Consider the following 19,157-nt stretch of genomic DNA (forward strand, 5'->3'; position numbering starts at 1 on the left):
ACGTAGAGAGGATCGAGCAGCCCAATGCAATCGCAGGCCACACTTCCACCCCAGCACACCACGCAGGAAGCAGCTGCACGCCTTGTTCCAAACGGGGTGAATTCCTCATGCGTCTGAGGTCCACTGGGGTTGCTTCCCCTCTCAACAGTCCTCAAGGGTACAGCGACTGTAGGGCTGGCATCACTGGTGACCGTGAACCCCATAGGAGGGTGAGCGGTGGACTGGGTTCATCTTGGCCACGTCCCCTTACTTGAGATAACTATAACTATTAACTGGTGAATTTCTATGATTTGTTTAAAATGTTACATTGTTAAGTAATATTTTACCAAACTGTAACGTTACTTTACCTTTGTTTTTTTCCCCAGTGAATATCTATGGTTTTTTTTCACTTAAAGTAACATTTTATTTACAGACGTAAATCCAACCCTTGCTGTGCACAGCTTTTGGCCAGTTGTGGTGGGAGGTTGGCCACAAGGCCTGGCCCCAAGCAGCCAATCCCATGCTGTGCAGGGCCTTTGGCCATGTGTGGGAGGGGTTTGGCCAGAGGGCCTGGCCACGGGGTCTCAGACCCTTTATAGGCCCCTTGTATTGCATCCCCTGGGGCCATATCATTTTTAAAAGGGGAGGAATATCATATGCCCCCTCCCCGAATCTACTGTTGCCATGGGAACCCCATCACTCAGGACTGTATTATATTAAAGGGGAGGTGGGCCTCATTAGGCCCTGGAAACAACATTCCCCAGGGCCGTACATGTTTTAAAGGGTAAAGGGGCCACGTGGCCTCCCTTCTGGAGCCTCATCAGGCCCTGGGGACCTCATCTATATTTGTATTTATCATCCAACGGATGACTTCTGTGAGGCGTAGCTTAAACTGATGTTCTGAGTCAGTGCAATCTTTATCTAATATTAGAATAAACTGAGCTTCATCAGCATAGGATGCGGTTTTAATATTAAAAGATGACATCTCATCTCCCAGGCCCTTCTTTATTTCAAATTAGAGAGGGACCATTGTGGCCCACCTCTCCAAGCATTATTAGGCCCTGGGCACTGCAACCCACAGGGCTGCTAACTTTAAAAAAAGAGAGGGGTGCCATGCGCCCTCCAGTTTCCAGGGCCAGCTCACTTGCTGTGTCCTGGGGAGCGCACCCCTTTTTGGCATATTTCAGCTCTAGGGGTGGGCTGCCTGGGCCCTATAATGGCTTGGGAAGGGTCCCCCACGGCCCCCTCCCCATGTGTTTTAGATTTGGCACTGGGGGAGGGAGTCCCTGGGGCCAAAAGCGGCCTTAAGAGGAGGGCATTGACCCCCTCCCATAAAAAAATATGGGGTACCCTGAGCTGAAAACAGCCTGGGGAGGGGGCCAAGCATTCCCCCCTATGTATTGCAGCCTGGAGGTTGGGCTGCCTGGGCCTATAATGGCAGAGAAGAGCTGCAAGCCACCCTTCCCTTAAATGAACAATGCAACCCCGGGGTCGCCTCCCCAGTAAGCCCAGGCGGAGCAGGAGTAGTGCCACTACTCGGAGTTCCACGGAGTTGGAAAACCACTCCGCTCCCCTCCTCCCCCGTCCCAAAGTAATTATAATGTTTAAAAAAGGTACTTACCTGCCTCGGCTGCCTCCTCCTCGTCATGGCCGCTCTCCTTACTCGTCCTCACCGTCCTTCTTCTTAGATAATCCCTAAGTTGTATGTCTTGCTCGTCTGAGTTTTCCCTAAGCCCTGCGTTTGCAATGGAACGCGGTGTAGGCAAATCTCTGGAAACTCTGCTGGCGGTTACTCCCAAGGCCCTATAATTGAAGAATGAGGATCCAGCTGCCATTTTTTTGCCAATCCCATGGGAGTCCCACAGGATCATTGCAAAAATTCCTAATTGTTTTTGCATTTTGTCTTGGGAGGTCCTTCTGGGCTCCCCATAGGACCTGGGGGGGCAGGGTATCCCTCTCCTGCCCCCTTATATTACTTTTATTTAGAGGGGACTAAGTCCTCAAGCCCTGTAAGGGCTGTCAGCAAAATTTTGCTCATGTTGCTAGCAGCCAGTCAGAGCCAAAAGGAAATAAAGCTCCCTGGGCCAATCGGAACACTCTATTTTTAAAGTTTGAGCTCCCGTGCGAGTCTCTAGAGCCTCTCACAGACCCAAGCGTCCAGATATGCAAATATTTTTACCCTTAATTTCTAGAAAAACTACTGAACAGATTTACACCAAATCACAAAAAGCACAATCTGCAGACCAAGATTTAGCTTCCTTCCAAATTTGGTGTAATTTCATTTAGCAGTATTTGCTGTAGCCCTTCTTAAAGAAGTCTAGGGAAACTGCATGGGGATTTTGCGTTTTGGGACACACGTTTTTTTTTGTCCCCCGCTTGACGGATCACCCCGAAATTTCTATGCACAAATAAGTGAAAAAATAGCTCCTTTTTGGAAAGTTTTCTGGAAATTCGTCAAACAGAGCCAAAGTAATTAGAAACACAAAAAGCGATTATATATATATATATATATATAAACACCAACTCCAGTTTACCATCCAGTTCCTGGACACCAAAGGACTCTCATCGTATATAAAAGAGATTCTGTTTTTATTTTGATTTTCAGGTTATATGTATTGTTTTTTTAATTTTTTTTAAACCTGGAGCAGGTGTGACTTTTATATCTGTCTGTACGCCACATGTTCAGAGCTTTTGCTTAATTCTAAAAGCAAACAATTGCGCAAGCATGATGTATTTTTTAAATCTCAAAATATATGGCTGCACCATTCTTTCCTATTATTGCTGTCTCATAAATTCCAACGGTGATCATCAGTAAGGCATTGATATGGGTGCAAACACCTACAATTCAGGATGCACTGCTTACCCCGCTCCCTGGGTTATTAGGAATACTTACCGATTCAAAAGAATTATAGGTGGGGCTGGGAAATCCAACAAACCCTTCTTTGCTTATGATACTGTCTGAATAGTATTTGTAGCTCCGCAGGTGGTTGCATGCCACAAAGTCACGTGTCCCTGAAAAATTGACAAGAAAGGAGAGTAATCATTAATCTTTTAACTTTTCTATTTTTCTTTATTGTTTAAGGTCTTTATTTTATAAAGGGCTGGCTTGTAATGACGTGTCACGTTGTAGCACTACTCCCCAGTGAGAAACAGCAGTTTGTGGTGAGTCCACGTCGCCATCCTGCCTGGCACCTTGATCGAAGTAGTGCAAGGTGGTCCCTACTTAGGTCTCAGATTCACAGATTGCTTCCATAAAATATTTATGCAGCAAAGCAAATCCTACATGGCAACGTTAGCATTTGGAATGGATACATCGAAAGGAGTTGTTGATGGATCGCCAATGAGACGATAAACAACAAAGAACGAGAATTGTATATATTATGTGTTTTTTATGGAAACGTATGGGTTGCATGGTGTCAGTTTGGGTGGAAATGGTATACAGGTATTAAAAGATAAGATTAACAATTTATTTGGGCCTTAAACCCGACCTCTTAACCTGGTTTCGTTTCTGTTTATGGGAACTGTCCAGAATTAACTAAATGCACTTAATTGCGTTTGGGATGGTGGGCACTGGCACTGGAAAGGGACTATGACCCAGGAGTGGAGAGCTCAACTGGAGAGTAACTGTATCCCTCATCAGTGAGGCCATGCAGATTCTGTGCAGTCACTCTTTGGTTCATAAGATGTAAAGCTACCTTGTTTTACTGCTGCATTCATTTTCTATAAACAAAGTACTGTTTCATTCAAAATATAAGTATAGCTTCCTATGAATTGACAGCCTCATCCGGTGGTGGAAGTGAGTTGCGTCAGTGGTAGAAGTGTGTGGCGGTCTCGTTAAAATAGTTTAGGCCTTAAGGCACAACTCCCTCCCCCCCACCCGGGGGTTTCGATTAAAGTAAATGTACATTAGTGGCTATGAAAGTGCAATTAGGAGTGAAGCCCAGAAAGGCAACTGGAGTCATTTTTCTTACCAAGATCAATCAATCAATCATGGCATTTGTAAAGCACACTACATACCCGCGAGGGTCACAAGGTGGCGGGGGGGTGGGGGTTTGAGCTGATACTGTTCGAAGAGCCAGGTCTTGAGAAGTCTTCTGAAGGTCAGAAGGTCTTCGGTCTGCCATAGGCGGATGGGGATTGTGTTCCATGTCATGGCGGCGACGTGGGAGAATGATCTGCCGCTGCCGGTCACTCTTCGGATGCGGGGGACGGTGGCGAGGGCATGGTCTGTGGAGCGGAGCTGGCAGGTGGGGGTGTAGAGGCTGAGTTGGCTGTTGAGGTACGTTGGTCCGGTGTTGTGGAGTGCCTTGTGTGCGTGGGTGAGGAGTTTGAAGGTTATCCTCTTGTTGACAGTGCAGGTCTCTCAGGTGGGGTGTGATGTGGCTGCGGCGAGGGATGTCGAGGATTAGGTGTGCGGAGACGGTCTGGATGCGTTGAAGCCGTTTCAGGAGTTTGGCCGGGGCTCCTGCGTAGAGTGCGTTTCCGTAGTCCAGTCTACTGCTGATGAGGGCCTGGGTGACCGTCCTTCTTGTTTCGGTGGGGATCCACTTAAAGATCCTGTGAAGCATGCGGAGGGTGTTGAAGCAGGAGGAGGAGACAGCGTTGACCTGCTTCGTCATGGAGAGGGCAGAGTCGAGGATGACCCCTAGGTTGCGTGCGTGGTCGGTGGGTGTTGGGGGTGTTCCTAGTGCAGATGGCCACCAGGAGTCATCCCAGGCCGAGGGGGTGTATCCGAGGATGAGGACCTCCGTCTTTTCCGAGTTCAGCTTCAGTTGCCTGTTCCTCATCCAGTCGGCGACGGCCTTCATTCCTTCATGGAGGTTGATTTTGGCAGTGTGGGGGTCCTTGGTGAGGGAGAGGATCAGCTGGGTGTCGTCGGCATAGGAGATGATGTTGAGGTCGTGCCGTCGTGCGATGTGGGCGAGCGGTGCCAAGTAGACGTTGAACAACGTTGGGCTGAGGGATGAGCCTTGGGGTACGCCGCAGATGATCTTGGTGACTTCGGAGCGGAAGGGGGGGAGGTGGCCGCTCTGTGTTCTGCTGGAGAGGAAGGAGGAGGTCCAGTCCAGGACCTTCTCTTGGATTCCGGCGTCGTAGAGGCGTGTTCATAGTGTGCGGTGGCAGACCGTGTCGAAGGCGGCTGACAGGTCCAGGAGGATGAGGGCCGCGGTTTCTCCATTGTCTAGCAGGGTCCCGATGTCATCGGTGGCGGCGATGAGGGCAGTTTTGGTGCGGTGGTTGCTGCAGAACCTGGACTGGGACGGGTTCAGGATGCTGTTCTCCTCGAGGAAGCTGGTCAGTTGTTTGTTGACGGCCTTTTCGATGATCTTTGCCGGGAACGGGAGCAGGGAGATGGGTCGGAAGTTTTTGAGGTCCTTGGGGTCCGCCTTGGGTTTCTTGAGTAAGGCGTTGCTTCCAGCTCTCCGGGACGGTTGCTGTCTCGAAGGAGATGTTGATGGTTTTCCGGAGATGGGGTGTGATGGTGCTGCTGGCTTTGTTGAAGATGTGGTGTGGGTAGGGGTCTTCCGGGGATCCAGAGTGGACGGTGTTCATGATCTTGATGGTGTCGTCGTCGTTGATGTTGGTCCAGGCGATCAGGCGGTTGGTGCGGGTGGTAGTTGTGGGAGCGGGGGTCTAGTGGTGGCTGGGGTGGTGACAGCGTTGAAGCTGTCATGGATGTCTGCAATCTTGCGATGGAAGAAGGTGGCCAGCAAGTCGCACAGGTCTTGTGAAGGTGGGATGTCGTTGGTGTTGGAGCTGTGGTTGGACAGTTCCTTCTTGATGTTGAAGAGCTCTTTGCTGTTGTGTGCGTTGTTGTCTAGGCGGTCTTTGAAGGAGCTCTTTTTGGCGGATCTGATGAGGTGGTGGTGTCTGCGGGTGGCGTTCTTGTGGGCTGTGTAGCTTTCCGGTGTTCGTTCATGGATCCATTTTTTTCGAGTTTTCGGCACGTTCGCTTGGAGGCCTGGAGGTCTTCGGTGAACCAGCTGGCTTTCTTGCTAGTGTGGGTGTTGGAGGGCTTCTTGAGTGTGGAGAGGGTGTTGGCGCAGTCGTTGATCCACTGTCTGAGGTTGTGAGCGGCGGTGTCGGGGTCGGTCGGATCTGCGAGGGTGGTGGAAAGCTGGTCTTCGTGACTTTGCTCCAGCAGCGGCGCGGCATCTGTTGGGTGCGGTGGTGCGTGGTGGGTTTCCGGAAGGTGAAGTGGATGCAGCGGTGATCGGTCCAGTGGAGCTCGGTGGTGTGGTTGAAGGAGACGTGGGAGCTTGTGGAGAAGATGGGGTCAAGCGTGTGGCTGGAGGAGTGGGTGGGTGTAGTGACGAGTTGTCTGAGTCCGAGGTTGGCGAGGTTGTCGATCAGGGTGGAGGAGTTTGTGTCGTTGTTGCTCTCGAGGTGGAAGTTCAGGTCCCCGAGGAGGATGTAGAAAGTGGAGGTGAGGGTGTGTGTGCTGACGAGGTCGGTGATGGAGTCACTGAACTGTGCTCGTGGTCCGGGGGGTATGTAGATGAGGGTTCCTCTGAGGGTGGTGTTGGGATCGGTGTGGATCTGGAAGTGCAGGTGTTCGGCGGTGCTGAGGGTGTCATCGGTGTTAGTTGAGACTTTGAGAGTGTTCGTGTGGATGATGGCGATTTCTCCTCCAACTCCATTGGTGCGGTCCCTGTGGGTGATCTTATAGCCTTCCGGGATGGCTATGGCGATGTCGGGTGCCGAGGAGGGGTTCAGCCAGGTCTCCGTCAGGAAGGCGACGTCTGGGGTGTTGGAGTCCAGTAGGTCCCAGAGTTCCACGGCATGTTTGCGTGCGGAGCGGGTGTTGAGAAGGATGCATCTGAGGTGGTTGGGTTCTTTGGTAGGTGTGTTGGCGGGCCAGAGGCTGGTGAAGCTGCAGTTCCGGCAGGAGAAGGGTCCTTGGGTGCGCTTTGGGGCAGCCAGGCAGCAGGTGCGTGATCGTCCGGCGTTGAATGCGTGGAGGGTGCTGGAGTCGTAGCAGAGGCGGGTGTCGTGGCGTTCGCGGGGGGCAGGCGTCCTGGCGCTGGGTGAGGTTCAGACGCAGACGGGCTTGCCTTAGGCACGCCTTCGATGAAATGTAGCCTATTGTTTACCTTTGAGACCACCGAATTTTCGGGAAGCAGACTTCTTATCTTAGCTCATTTTACCAAACTGTGTGATCTCAAAGGAGTGAATTTGTTTCATTATTTGACTATTCACATCATTCTGGCTAAACCTGTGAGCAGCTTTTTTTTCTAATTCTTTTTTTTTTAATGTTTCAAACATCACAGAATTATACAAGATACAGCAACCATAATATAAAGTAATGACAAAAGTACAGGAGCAGGTTTGCATCATGAATGAATACTGTGCCCATATTCTGCCGTTAATGAGAAAGGGGAAAAAGAGGGGGGTGGAGGACGCATTTGCAATCAGGGAGGCGTGGCATGCAGTAGGTACAAGGTTCACCAGCCAGTTTTCAGAATTGACCAAAGTAGCGATTAGTCAATATCTTCGGATGCTAAGTGTGCAGCTTCTGCATCATTTTACCCATGATCTACTGTGTCCACCCGGGCATGGAGCAGGGGCGTAACAAAGGCCCCCGCAGCCCATGTGATTTCATAAAGTAACCGATTGCAAGATGGAAATGTGCATTGTTTGAATGTGGAGGGGCTTTATTGATGATCACATTAATTTGTGATACGAGGTACGTCCAGTCCTATATTTTTCATACGCAATCCGATTTTGTTTTACGTGCAAACACGCATTAGGGAAACAGATGCATATTTTAACACGGGTTGTTAGCCTTTTAAATCTGGTGTGAGGCAGTCTGAGCTATCTGCATTCTGTAGCCAGGCCACACTGTGACAATGTCCTGCAGTGCAAACACCTAAAGTGATGACTTGGACATTCATCCGTGCAGAGAGCCGAGTATCCAGCAGCTGTGGTCCTGAAGCGTCTTGGTGATTAGCCTGTGGCTAGTTTTGTACTGCACGCAGTGGCTGTTTTGTGCATCGGCTGTGAAGTCCTGAGTGAGAACTGAACGTCCGTTCTCCACCCTGAGAGAAGATGCTCACAGCGAGGGAGGTGCACACCTGCTGTTAATGGACCCCCTCCAGTACCCAGCGCTTCCCCGGCTCTGCCTGGTGCAGGGCTGGCTAAACGGGGGGCCAGCAGGTTCTAAGCCAGCAGGGGCAGCGAGGGCAGGCTAAGGGCCCCCGATGGGAGCCAGTCGCTCACCCCTCTACTGCTCCCAGGCTCAGCTCCAGAAACCCATCAGCAGAGGTGCCAAAGTCCCCAGAGCAGAGGGAGCCGGGCGCGTGCGGCCACTGAACTGTCACCCTGTCCAGCGGCAGAAGTGCTTTCTAAACCCCCACTAATGTAACAAGCATTTGCAATGCAATAGGTCTCGCAGTTACGCAAGTTTGAGCTATTGGCATTGTAAATGGCTATGCCTTTTATTTTGGTATTGGTTTTGAAAACATAAATACAAGACATTGTTATTTATGACGGCAATAGCTTAAACTCGCGTAAATGCGAGACCTATTGCATTGCGTGCAGCAGTGTGCGGCGTGCAGCAGTGTGCGGCGTGGTTTGTAAACAACAAGAAAAGCGGACATCAAAGGAAGGGTGGAAGGGAACGAGCATATGGAGTGTGAGTTATAACGAAAGTTAATTGTTGTAAGAGGGGATACAGGAAGTGCGCTGGCGAAAGCAGTCTGCTGCTTTCAAGTCCGATGCCAGATGTCAGCTTCGCGCTTGAATGCCTCACATGCACTGGCCATAAACCGCATTCCTAAGGTCTTGTGCCCCTTACTAAATCTCTCTGAATGCGTGAGGCGGCGTACGCGCAGGAAGTAGCTGGTGGCAAATGGAATGCGCGTGGTTGTGCGCATAACCGCCACCCTATCCGCCTGGGAAGTCTTTGGGAGCATTTTCTGAAGCCCCTACATAAGTGTCGCTGTGCGATCACTTACGCGATAGCCAGGCGAGACCTAAAAAGGACTAATAGACAGCCAAGGGAGTTAACATTTTTTACATGCATCTAAAAACTCAGAGCTGCTTAGAGCTATGTCAATCAGGGGTCTGCACCAAGTTTGTCATCAAGGGTGACCTCATAGGGCCCCACTCTGCTGCTGATCCCCCAGGGCGGGGTTCGCTGGCCACGCCCTTGGGGCTGGGCAGTCTGACGAGGGGTATCACAGAAAAGTGTTTAAAAGAAGACCCCCCAGGTCCCACGGTCAGCAACCAACATTCCTCACCATATATGGTACACCAGAACCCTTTACAACCTGCTGAAAATTGTATTTAAGACGGATGCCAACAGAATATAAATTGAGCAGTCATCAGACACCAACTGTTCTCCTGGCCGTAACGTTTAAATAAACAAATTGTTCCTGTTTTGCCAAAAACCTCTAGTCTTCTGCTTTTAAAGGGATTTCTAACTCGAGCAACAGTAGCATCACAACTCAGTATTGCTCAAGTAAGCCGTATCAATAGCATTTAAATCAGTATTTAGTTCTAAACTATGAAAAGACTAATAACACAGACAGGTCCTCTTGTTGAACATATAGATGTATTTTACATTATATTAATAATTGTTTTGGCTTCTATAAAAGACAGCTTTTTTTTTTTTATTAATTTTTGGAGCGGCAAACAATTTGACAGCAAGAGCAGTTGGTTAATTGTCTGATCCATATTGGCTACAGCTGCTTCACCATCCCCAGTGAGCTTCTTCCCAACTTCTCTGTAGCGCAGATCTTATGTGCCTCAAATATACCATACAATTTGTCTACACTCCTCCTCCAAGTTTGAATTTAGAAAGAATAAACACATACATCAAAGGTAACAAAACAGAATGAGCCTTTAACCCTCAAGCAGACATGAGTGACATTCAAAGGCCTAATCTATATTGATTTACCACACCTTGATATCTGTCCAAAAAGGGCTACAAGTACTTTACAAAACATCTAAATAAACACGTTAATCTTCAAAGGCTTAAAGGATCCCAGACTATCCGAAGTTGGAGGTAGATTTAGGCTCAGGACACGTGCTCTTTCCATGCACCTAGTCTTTGTATAGGGATACAGCTGAGTGATGAGCAGATACCCACTCCTGAAAAGAACCACACGTGTGTGGGGGGGGGCGTCATTGCCATGTGAGTAGAGAAAATTGCATAGCAACCCGTTTGTGGTTGGTGCCACAATTTAAGAAACGATTTGTTTGGCTTGGTGTTTAAGTACACAGTTTTTGTTTAACTATATGAAAATGCTTCACTGGGCATGAACATAAAAAAAGAGCAAACAATATGCAAAACATGCTAGGACATGGTGTTGTGGCGCTTCAAAGCGGTTTCTTTGCTTTTGAGTAAGTGCATTCTATGAATTAAGTAATAAAATGCCTTTGGCTCCACGTCACAGATCAGAATTTGAAAACATTGCAAAATATTTTTTTTGCTACAAAAAACAATACTGCAAGCCAGGCATGCACCAGGAAGTTGATTTTCTATTTTAAAAATACACAAGCATTTGCTGTCACAACCAGAATTAAGCACAGGCATCTCAGACGAATGTGCAACCTGTACACACAGCAGTCAAACACAGCAAGGCCAAATCGAGTCTTCAATGCGGCGGTCGATAAACGGTGTAGTGTACGTTAAATTAATCAAACATTTAATTTAGATAACACCAACGTGTATTGTTTACAGCACACTGCTACATAACGACTAAAAGCAAAATCGGTATAAATGAAAAAGATATGGTTCTAGATTCATGGAGACAGTCATCAAATACATTAATCCAAGTTTAACCAAGTGACAGGGCATGGACATTTAAAGGAGCTTTCCTAATGCCGCAATCACCTACATTTTGATCAGAGAGATCTGATACACCAAGTGCGTATGTATTGGCCTAAATAGTGAATAAAAATGAGGCGTGACCTACATGAAAACAAAGCATCTTCGGATAAGGCGACTGCAGAAGGCAAACTGTATGTAAAGTACAAGCATGCATCCAAACAGTGGCCACACCGTCAGAGTTCTGAGCCAGGCAGCAAAACTACAACGTGAGAAGCAATAAAGGAGCCTGACTGGAAAAGATTAAATAAAGCACCTCAGAGTGGGAGACCGAGCCCTCTTCCTCCTCCTGACAGCTGCTCCCGAAGCGGATTAACCACAACAATAATAACAAACAAGCCGGAAGTCAGGCGCCCTTGCCCGGGACGTGGGCGGGGCCTGCTCCGGCAGGAAGAGAGACGGCGTACCATGCTAACGCGGGGCTCCCATGCTGAAGGGAGAGCCCCGCGGTGGCGACCGGAGTGGAGCGAAGCCCCGGGTCCCAGGAGGGGGCCCGGGTGAAGACTGCGGCGGACGAGGCTGCCCACGGCAGCATGGGGCTCCCGGGAGTGCAGGGAAGCCCCGCAAGAGAAGTGCTGCAGCCGCGAGGAGGAGCCCCCCCCCAGAAGAGCAGCCCGGTGAGTGAAGAAGGGCTGGGGGGTTCCGTGTGGGCTATTGTTGGTGCCTGATCGAGGCACAGCGTCCTTGGCGACAGCAGCGCTTCGCGCTGCGTGGGCTGACATGTGGTCGGAAGGGGGACAGGAGATGTGCACGCCGCGTGGCTGTAAGCGCGTACACCAATTCAAATCCGCTAAGAGCCTGCGCGTGCACATCTCCTGTCCCCCTTCCGAGGCAAGTCAGCAACAATAGATCTCGCCGAAAGCAGCGCTCCGCGCTGCGTTCGCAGGCGAGACCTAAAAAGTCAATGGCAGCTCCAGGCATCTGGAAATAATGAAGCGTGAAGCGTACATTGCCTCCGGTTCTAAAAATGAAATGAAATAAAGGGATACAAGATGAATGAGGGCCACAATAAACTAGCACCATCGCCACAGGTTATTTTCTGATTGGAACTTGTAGAATGGAGACACAGCCTGAGGGGAGTGTTTGATAAAAACCGCAGGGCGACCTACAAACTCTATGTGGAACAGTGGGGTTTTTTGGGGTTCACCAGGCTTCAGGCATTGATGTTATTATTTACAAATATTAACCTACGGGGACTGAAGCCCCTCCCCTCCCCCAACTTTATAGATCATGTGAGTGAAAAGAGCTCCCACCCGGGGGCCCCGTAGAAGTGTCCACGCTGTGCAGTGGACCTGAATAAATTCAGTGTTAGACGGGCTGTAGTTGAGCTTGCCTTTTAGATGTGCATTAGCAGTGAATACGTGTAACAGATGTGATGCTCACGCGCAGGGGAGAGGACATTCATTGTGCTGGAATAGTTTTACGAAGGTCCTACAACTTTGCAATTTTACACAGTTACAAGGTTTTCCACCTAATAAAACTAGTTAAAGGCAGAAAATCTTGCAAATGTTTTTGTAGAAGAGTTATTTAGCAATGTTTTTTTATGAGAGAAACTATTGCCACAAAAACACAACATGTATACTTGTGCACAAGTTATTCCCCTTCAAATGCTAAACATATCATTTTTTCTTAAAAAATTGCCTTTTTGGACGTTCATAAAGTTTCCTAAATTAAAAAAAATACCCACAATTTGCCAAGAAAAATCTTCGGCACACAGGTTGGGATGCCTCTGATGCTGGAAACTGGACCTTTGCATCATTCATTTGTCAGTGTTGTTGATGTTTGACCCTTTAAGTGCTCTGTTCTTTTGCACTTAATTCACAGTTTGCAGAGTTCGGGCGGTTCACTTCAGATTAGTGCTTTAGTTTTCTGTAACCGTTCCATGCGCCTTATTTCTTTATAACTTTTATACGCGGTGGCCGCTAATTTGCGGGTGATCTTAAATGTGCTTGGTAATTTCCTAAAGTTCTCTGATTATTGGGCTGGATTAATCATCGGAGGTTGTCAAAATTGTGTTAGTTTTTTCCCGTAAAGTGTACGTAGCACTTTCTTACAAACACACATGTTATGTGCGCATGCGGAGAGTGATGGCATCTAGAAATCATAATCATAACAGGTGATTGGAGTGCTGCAACAGATCAATAAGGCTAGCACTGGCAGAATATTGGTTGTGAATGGTCTAACCTAGTGGTTCATCATTAAAGGCTGAGTATCCTTACACTCGTTGAACAGTGTTGTCGTTACAATGTTGAAACGTCTGTCTTGCGGTATATTGTCTCTCATCAGCTCTTAAGTATAGTGCCCATGTTGGACATATAGAGGACAACATGGCTATTTTTAAAAATTACAGAACCCGTCCATGGCAGATAAGTATTTTAGATTCGTAAGCTTGGACCTGGCCATGATTTGATTATTCTTGTTCAACTAAAAGCCACACACCTGGATTACATCTTGGCCCGGATTGTGTTAATGGATTTGGTTCTATTAAGGTTGTCTTCTTCTGAATGTGCAGCTTTATTCTTCATCATTCCTGGATGTAGTACTTTTAATCCTAGGAATGGCAGTCTCTCATTTGGTTATTGGTCATCTCTTCTTTATTGAACCATTTCATCTTGTGCGAAGGAGTATTTTCTGATCTCTTGTCTACTTTAAATCATGTCATGGTCGTGCTGTTTTTGTCCTTTTGTATTCTGTTACACTGCTGAATTACAAAGTAGACTTGGTACTTTGGAGATAGTGTGTGTTGGCCCAGCTCTGCAAGGGCTGCCTTACAGTAGTCAGCTAGAGAGGGATATCATAATGGCATATGTTTGGTGTTTTTTTTTTCTTTTAATATAAACCTGTTCTCCGTCTCTATACAGACATCCCTAATCATTTTCCTATCCTGGCACCGATCTCCCTGCCAACCCATTATACTTGCGAATATTTACCCTGGCATCATTGTTATTCGGTATCTTTGTTGCGACAGTTTGTGCTGTAGCATCGAATAACTTTCTGTTTTCTGTACACGCAGTTCTTCCTTTAAATGTGCTCTCCCATCTCATCTTGCAGAATATTCCGTATCATTGTTTACCTCTTTTTTGCTCAGTGCCTTATTTTCCTTCAGGAACCCTTTTTTTAAAAGGGCTAAAGGGAGACGTGCTCAGCAGGTTTTTAGTAGAATAAAGTTGGTGCCACTTTGTTGGAGATAGAGGAACTTGAAAAAATAGAAAATTTCAAATAGGTGTGTTTAAAATTGATCTTTTTAGAGAGGTGCATTGTCAGACTGTTCCCCTGTCTATTGTTCAGATTTATGTTCATCTTGATCCAAAACTGTCTGGGTCATTTTGTTGACATGTGCACCACGCATGTATGCACCTAAAAGAGGACTCAGGCGCTTTTTTCTTCTTTCCAGCACAAATAACACCTGATGTCCTTTCAGCTGGTGGCCGATTGCAGTGTTCAGGTGTTAAACTGGTACTAGTGAGGTGCAATTTTGTCCAGCCTGTATTTCTAGGTGCAGAAATGACAATCCTAATACAAACTGCTGGTCTCCCCCATTAGTACAAGAAGGAAGGGCAAGCATACATTTTAAACGGCTAAAGTTGTCATGCAGAACAATTTACATATTACAGTAACTGTTGAACAAATTAATGCAAGAAGATACAGGGCAGTTTTTAATGTGTTTAATATTTCAAGGCTATACGTTCCCATTGCTTAATAAGCCTTGCTTTATCGCTGCAGTCATTTGCTTTAAAATGCACCATTTGCCAATCTTTTTTACATTTCATTCTCAGGAGAGGGACTCTCCCTAGACCCCAGGTTTGTCCATTGAACTTGTTCACATCGCTAACTAGTGTTTTCTATTGGAAAGGGTGGAGCCAAAGCAGTCTTGCTTAGTACCCTAGCCCTCTTCAGAAGTCAGATTTGCTTGGCAACCCAGAAATTCTCTGAAATAATGTATGAGTTTTCTTTTATGAATGCTTAGAAGAACTGAATTTTTAATCCATTTATCACAGAAATAATGCTGAAAATCGCTCCAAAAAGAAAGCAATTTTTAAAAAATTTCTTCACAAGGGAGAACCCCCCTGAACCCTCTTATTGCCGTCAGGCTCGCTCGCTACACTCGCTCGCATATGCTCATCTGGTCTGCATACGCCTTACCAGTTTAAAATTCCACCAGCCGCCACTGCAAGGTATAGATTAGAGTGCTATGATTTCCCCCCCCCCCCCCAGCCTTTCATTATTAGAATATAGCAAAAAGAGTTCATTTTGGTAAAAAAACTAAATCTGTTCTTATTATTAAAAAGACCCCCCTAACCACGGTGTTACGTTTTAAATTCTGAGTTAGTGCTTCTCTAGACCAAGCACCCTTAAACTATACTGTCTATCAGTATGGATGACATGTGACTCTTACCCCTTGTAGTCCTCTATCCTATGTATCATTCCTATACACTGATTTACACATTTTGATTGATTGTCTAATGTGTGTGTGATGTAGAGTGCTCTGACACCCCACACTGGTATGAGTGGTGCTATAAATCTAATTAAATGCATCTCAGCAAAAGAGTAGTTATGGAGACTTGAGGGGCACTGTTAAAGCGCGGTAGTGAGGTTGTCCGTGGCGGAGGTTGTCATTGGGGGCGTCAACAAACAAACAAACAAGCTGGCCCGAGATATAATAATATACGTACAGCTGACAGCAAGTGGAGTGCTATTCTGCAATGGCCAAAGTCATACAACTAAATTGAATTATCTCCTGTCTTGGTGACTCCACTGTTGATTAAGCATTTGTCCAATATTAGCAGGCTTGAGAGGAGCAATGAGCGCCCTGGCTGGCTGTAACCTATGTGCTCCTCAGCCTCACTCTCCTGAGCCTTGCCCAGTGCCGAGTGTCCTTGCCCACTGACCGATCAGTTCACTAGGTTAGTTCCCTTCCATTTCTGGTGCTTTTGTTTGCAGATATGTTTTAAGATCTTCTTAAGAGTTTCTCGTTGCTCAAATGGGTGTCATTTCTGATAACTGTAAGTTTCCCTCGTCTTCATTGATTGATTTTTCTCGCAAGGACGTGTCACTCATATTCGTTGAATGTCACTCAAAATGTTTTATCAAGATGATTGTCACAATCATCATGATTAAAAATTGTGATTTATTGTAGCCACGCGACGGTGCGCAAGCCGCAACAATAATCAAATTTGAGAGCATAATATAGGCCTCCAGTCTAGAAATAATGGGCGGCCGCGTAGTCACCAAAGAAACATACCTTACAGCATACATAGATCGAGGCCTGTGCATTGTGACAATTACTGATGTTTTACCTAATTCACTGAAGCGATAGGCTTACAAGAGGTAGCTCTACATCTTCCATTACTTTTCTAAGAAAGGCCTTTCTCAATGACTTTTGCTTTTTCTCCTCTGAAAAAAACGAACGTTTAAGGCTGGGATATGTTTAAAGCCTCATACAACCTTGAAAGTTGGGAATGTTATGTGCACTTTCTTACACTTCCAAGACCACTGGTGCCTAATGCATGCCTTTGGTGCCTAGGTGGGCTCTGCGATTGCAATCGCAATTGAAATGTCGCACATCATCAATCTTAAAATCTTGACGTGTGCGCATTATTTCAAGCGCTTGTTGGCAAATGCAACCGACTTTCTGGCAGCTGTGCTTCTTTGTATCTTGGGGGTAATTTAAAACAGGTGGGTCTCTTCTGACAGTCATACTAGCTGTTGGTTTTGCTGTGAGATTACTGCACAGCTCCTGTCTCAGCCTGAGGATAATGCAGTATGGTGACTGTCCATGCGTGAGTCAGTGTCACACTTAGGCAGCTAAGATGGATCCGTGTGTTGTAACTATTCATGTTGGGACTGCCTCACATCCTGTTGGGTTGGGTCCCACGTGGACAGAGAGGCCCTGGAGTCCTGGTGCTCTCCTGATTGATTGCTGGCAGGGAGGGGCAAAGGCTGGCAATTTTAGGGGCGCCTCTGCAGCAGGCAGCAATCTTGTATTACATAAAAGCACATGGGAATGTGCAGATTAAGTATCAGAAGGTGTTTTAAATATTCCTTTTACCCCCACATACAACATGGGGGTTTCCATACTGGTCATGATGTGTACCACAAGCCATGCCATGTGCTTAAACCGTGTTCCCAGCTGCCCTGTGTTATAAAACACTACTAATAGCTTTTGACAAAACACACTAACATCCCGTAGGTTGGCAAAAACCTTTGATTTCTGTTTCCTAGCATGAGGTTTAGGTATGTGTTTCTTAATGATGCTTGGTTCCGGGGGTTAGTTTGTATCAAGGTGGTTCTATGTTGCCAGCACTGCACCCTGTGTATTGCGGTGCAGTTTCTATGCCCTACAGGTGTGCGTCTTCGAGGATGGCGCAGCTTGAAAATGGACCATTGGCCTCTGTGGATGGGAAGGACAAGCACAGTACATGACCATCTACTATACAATGAGAGGCCATACCGTGCCATTCCATGACTGAGTTCCCTTCCATTTCTGGAGCTTTGCACCATTTATGGCGTTTTAAGATCTTCTTCAAGTTTCTTCTTGCTCAAATGAGTGTAATTTCTGATATTTATGTTTTGATCGTCTTTGTTGCATAATTTTGCACGCAAGAAAGTCACTGATAGTCGTTGAAGTATCACTCATAATTACACTGAAATTATTAAAATGTCACACATGGCAATCTGAAACCTTGGCAGCTATGCCCGCAGCAGCCCCGGTCTTCCAGCCTCCAGGGGCCCCATCATCACTGTAGCACACACAGGCAGCACTACACTCTCTCGCCGGCGTTGGTTGCACCAGTGAGTTGCTCATAACAGTTCTGCCTCATAAATTAAATGGTGCGTGTCACGTTCGGTGGGTGCAGGTGACCTGAGCTTAAAGGCCCAGCAGCAAGGGGGTTGAAGGCAACTGCCTTGAGGCCAGAGACTATTTGCACATTTACATATCTTTGTAAACTGGTTACAGAGGCTTGGTTTTTCTGGTTCCAGTACCCCCTGGGCCCCCACTCTGCCTATTCCTTACATTTGTATTTTACATTTACTGCTCTAGTGTGAGAATGCATTTCATGAATAGGAATATTAAGTAAGGTTGCCAATAGAAAAATACCAGCCATGTGTTGTTTAAAGAGCCTGTAAAGACCTTGTCTTGACACTAAATAGGGTTATAAATAAAGTATGTATTGATTTGTAATGTGACTTTTCTGTCTTTGTTCACTTTAATTATCAGTCCTGGATCATTCAGGCAGCCCTAGAACACAATTAAAAGTGCTTTCTATTCATATTTGTTGTTCGAAGTATGAACAGATAAGTGCTGAACATACAGCTCTAGGTGACTGCTTATTTTTGTCCTGTCGGGGACATCAAAATAATGAGCTGGCGACCCTAATCACAAGACTGGAAGTTTGTTGCAGGATCAGCACATGATTTATTTCCTCCACCCTCGATCCCGGATTAACGCCATAATAGCAATAGTTTAACATATATATCTGAAAAACCTACGCCACCCTCAATAACATGCTGAGTTACTTTAAGGGTCTGGGAATGCACCCTGCACTCACACAACTCACTCCCCATTCTCGCCCTTCACTTTTACGCTCACCTGCACTCACAATGCACTCACTGATCACCATGCACTCCCACCATTCACCTGCTCACCCTGCACTCATAGTGATCACTCTGCACTCACAATGCACTTGCATTGTTCACCCTGTACCTCACCCTGCAGTCACATGAGCACACTACTCACCCTGCACTCATGTCACACTTCACTCAGCTGTACCCCTCACTGCTCCATCTGCAATCTCACTTAGACAAGCCCATCACTAACCATGATTCTTTCGTCCCACTCTGCACTTACACCCTCACCCAAATTCATATGGTCACCTCACTCACCCTGCAGCCACTTCTCTTACCCTACTCTCACACTGTCGCATCACTAACGTGCACTCACATGGGCACTCCTACTACCCACCACAAAGCGCAGAGGGTTAATATGCCTGCTACAAAGAATGTGTACCATGCAGATCACAGAACTGAGTGTGAGTAAACTATGTGTAGCGCTATAAAAAAACGAAAAGGTTTGTCACAAAGGTGCTACAGAGAGTTGAGTTGCATTGTTGGTGAGTAGTAGTGAGGGAAGTCATTGAAAAGGAGGACGGGGGGTGCACCAAAAAGACTGTCAGATGCCATCCAGAGACTTTTTGAGGCATGAGTAAAGTGGCCTTCGGCCCGGGGCCCCAGACTTTCAGGGGCCCTCTGATAAAACCCGCTCTGTTCTGTAGAGTATTGCCCTGATCGCATTAAATGATTCTTGAATAGATTGTTTTAAATACAACTTTCCTTTGCTTTTTTC

The 19,157-nt window shown here is 46.8% G+C and overlaps 1 protein-coding gene across 6 annotated transcripts in view; it reads right to left on the bottom strand.

Annotated features, from left to right (window-relative positions):
* The window catches only part of LOC146866924 (pancreatic triacylglycerol lipase-like), a 303,555-nt gene that overhangs the window by 50,518 nt on the left and 233,880 nt on the right, over positions 1 to 19,157 (bottom strand). For all 6 annotated transcript variants that reach the window (XM_085603235.1, XM_085603216.1, XM_085603229.1 and 3 more), the window contains one exon: positions 2,873 to 2,991. In XM_085603235.1, coding sequence (XP_085459361.1) covers positions 2,873 to 2,991 — 119 coding nt within the window. The remainder of the gene's footprint in view (positions 1 to 2,872; positions 2,992 to 19,157) is intronic.

Source organism: Triturus cristatus, chromosome 1_2, assembly GCF_964204655.1.
Source record: "Triturus cristatus chromosome 1_2, aTriCri1.1, whole genome shotgun sequence".
In the NCBI taxonomy this organism is placed as follows: Eukaryota; Metazoa; Chordata; class Amphibia; order Caudata; family Salamandridae; genus Triturus; species Triturus cristatus.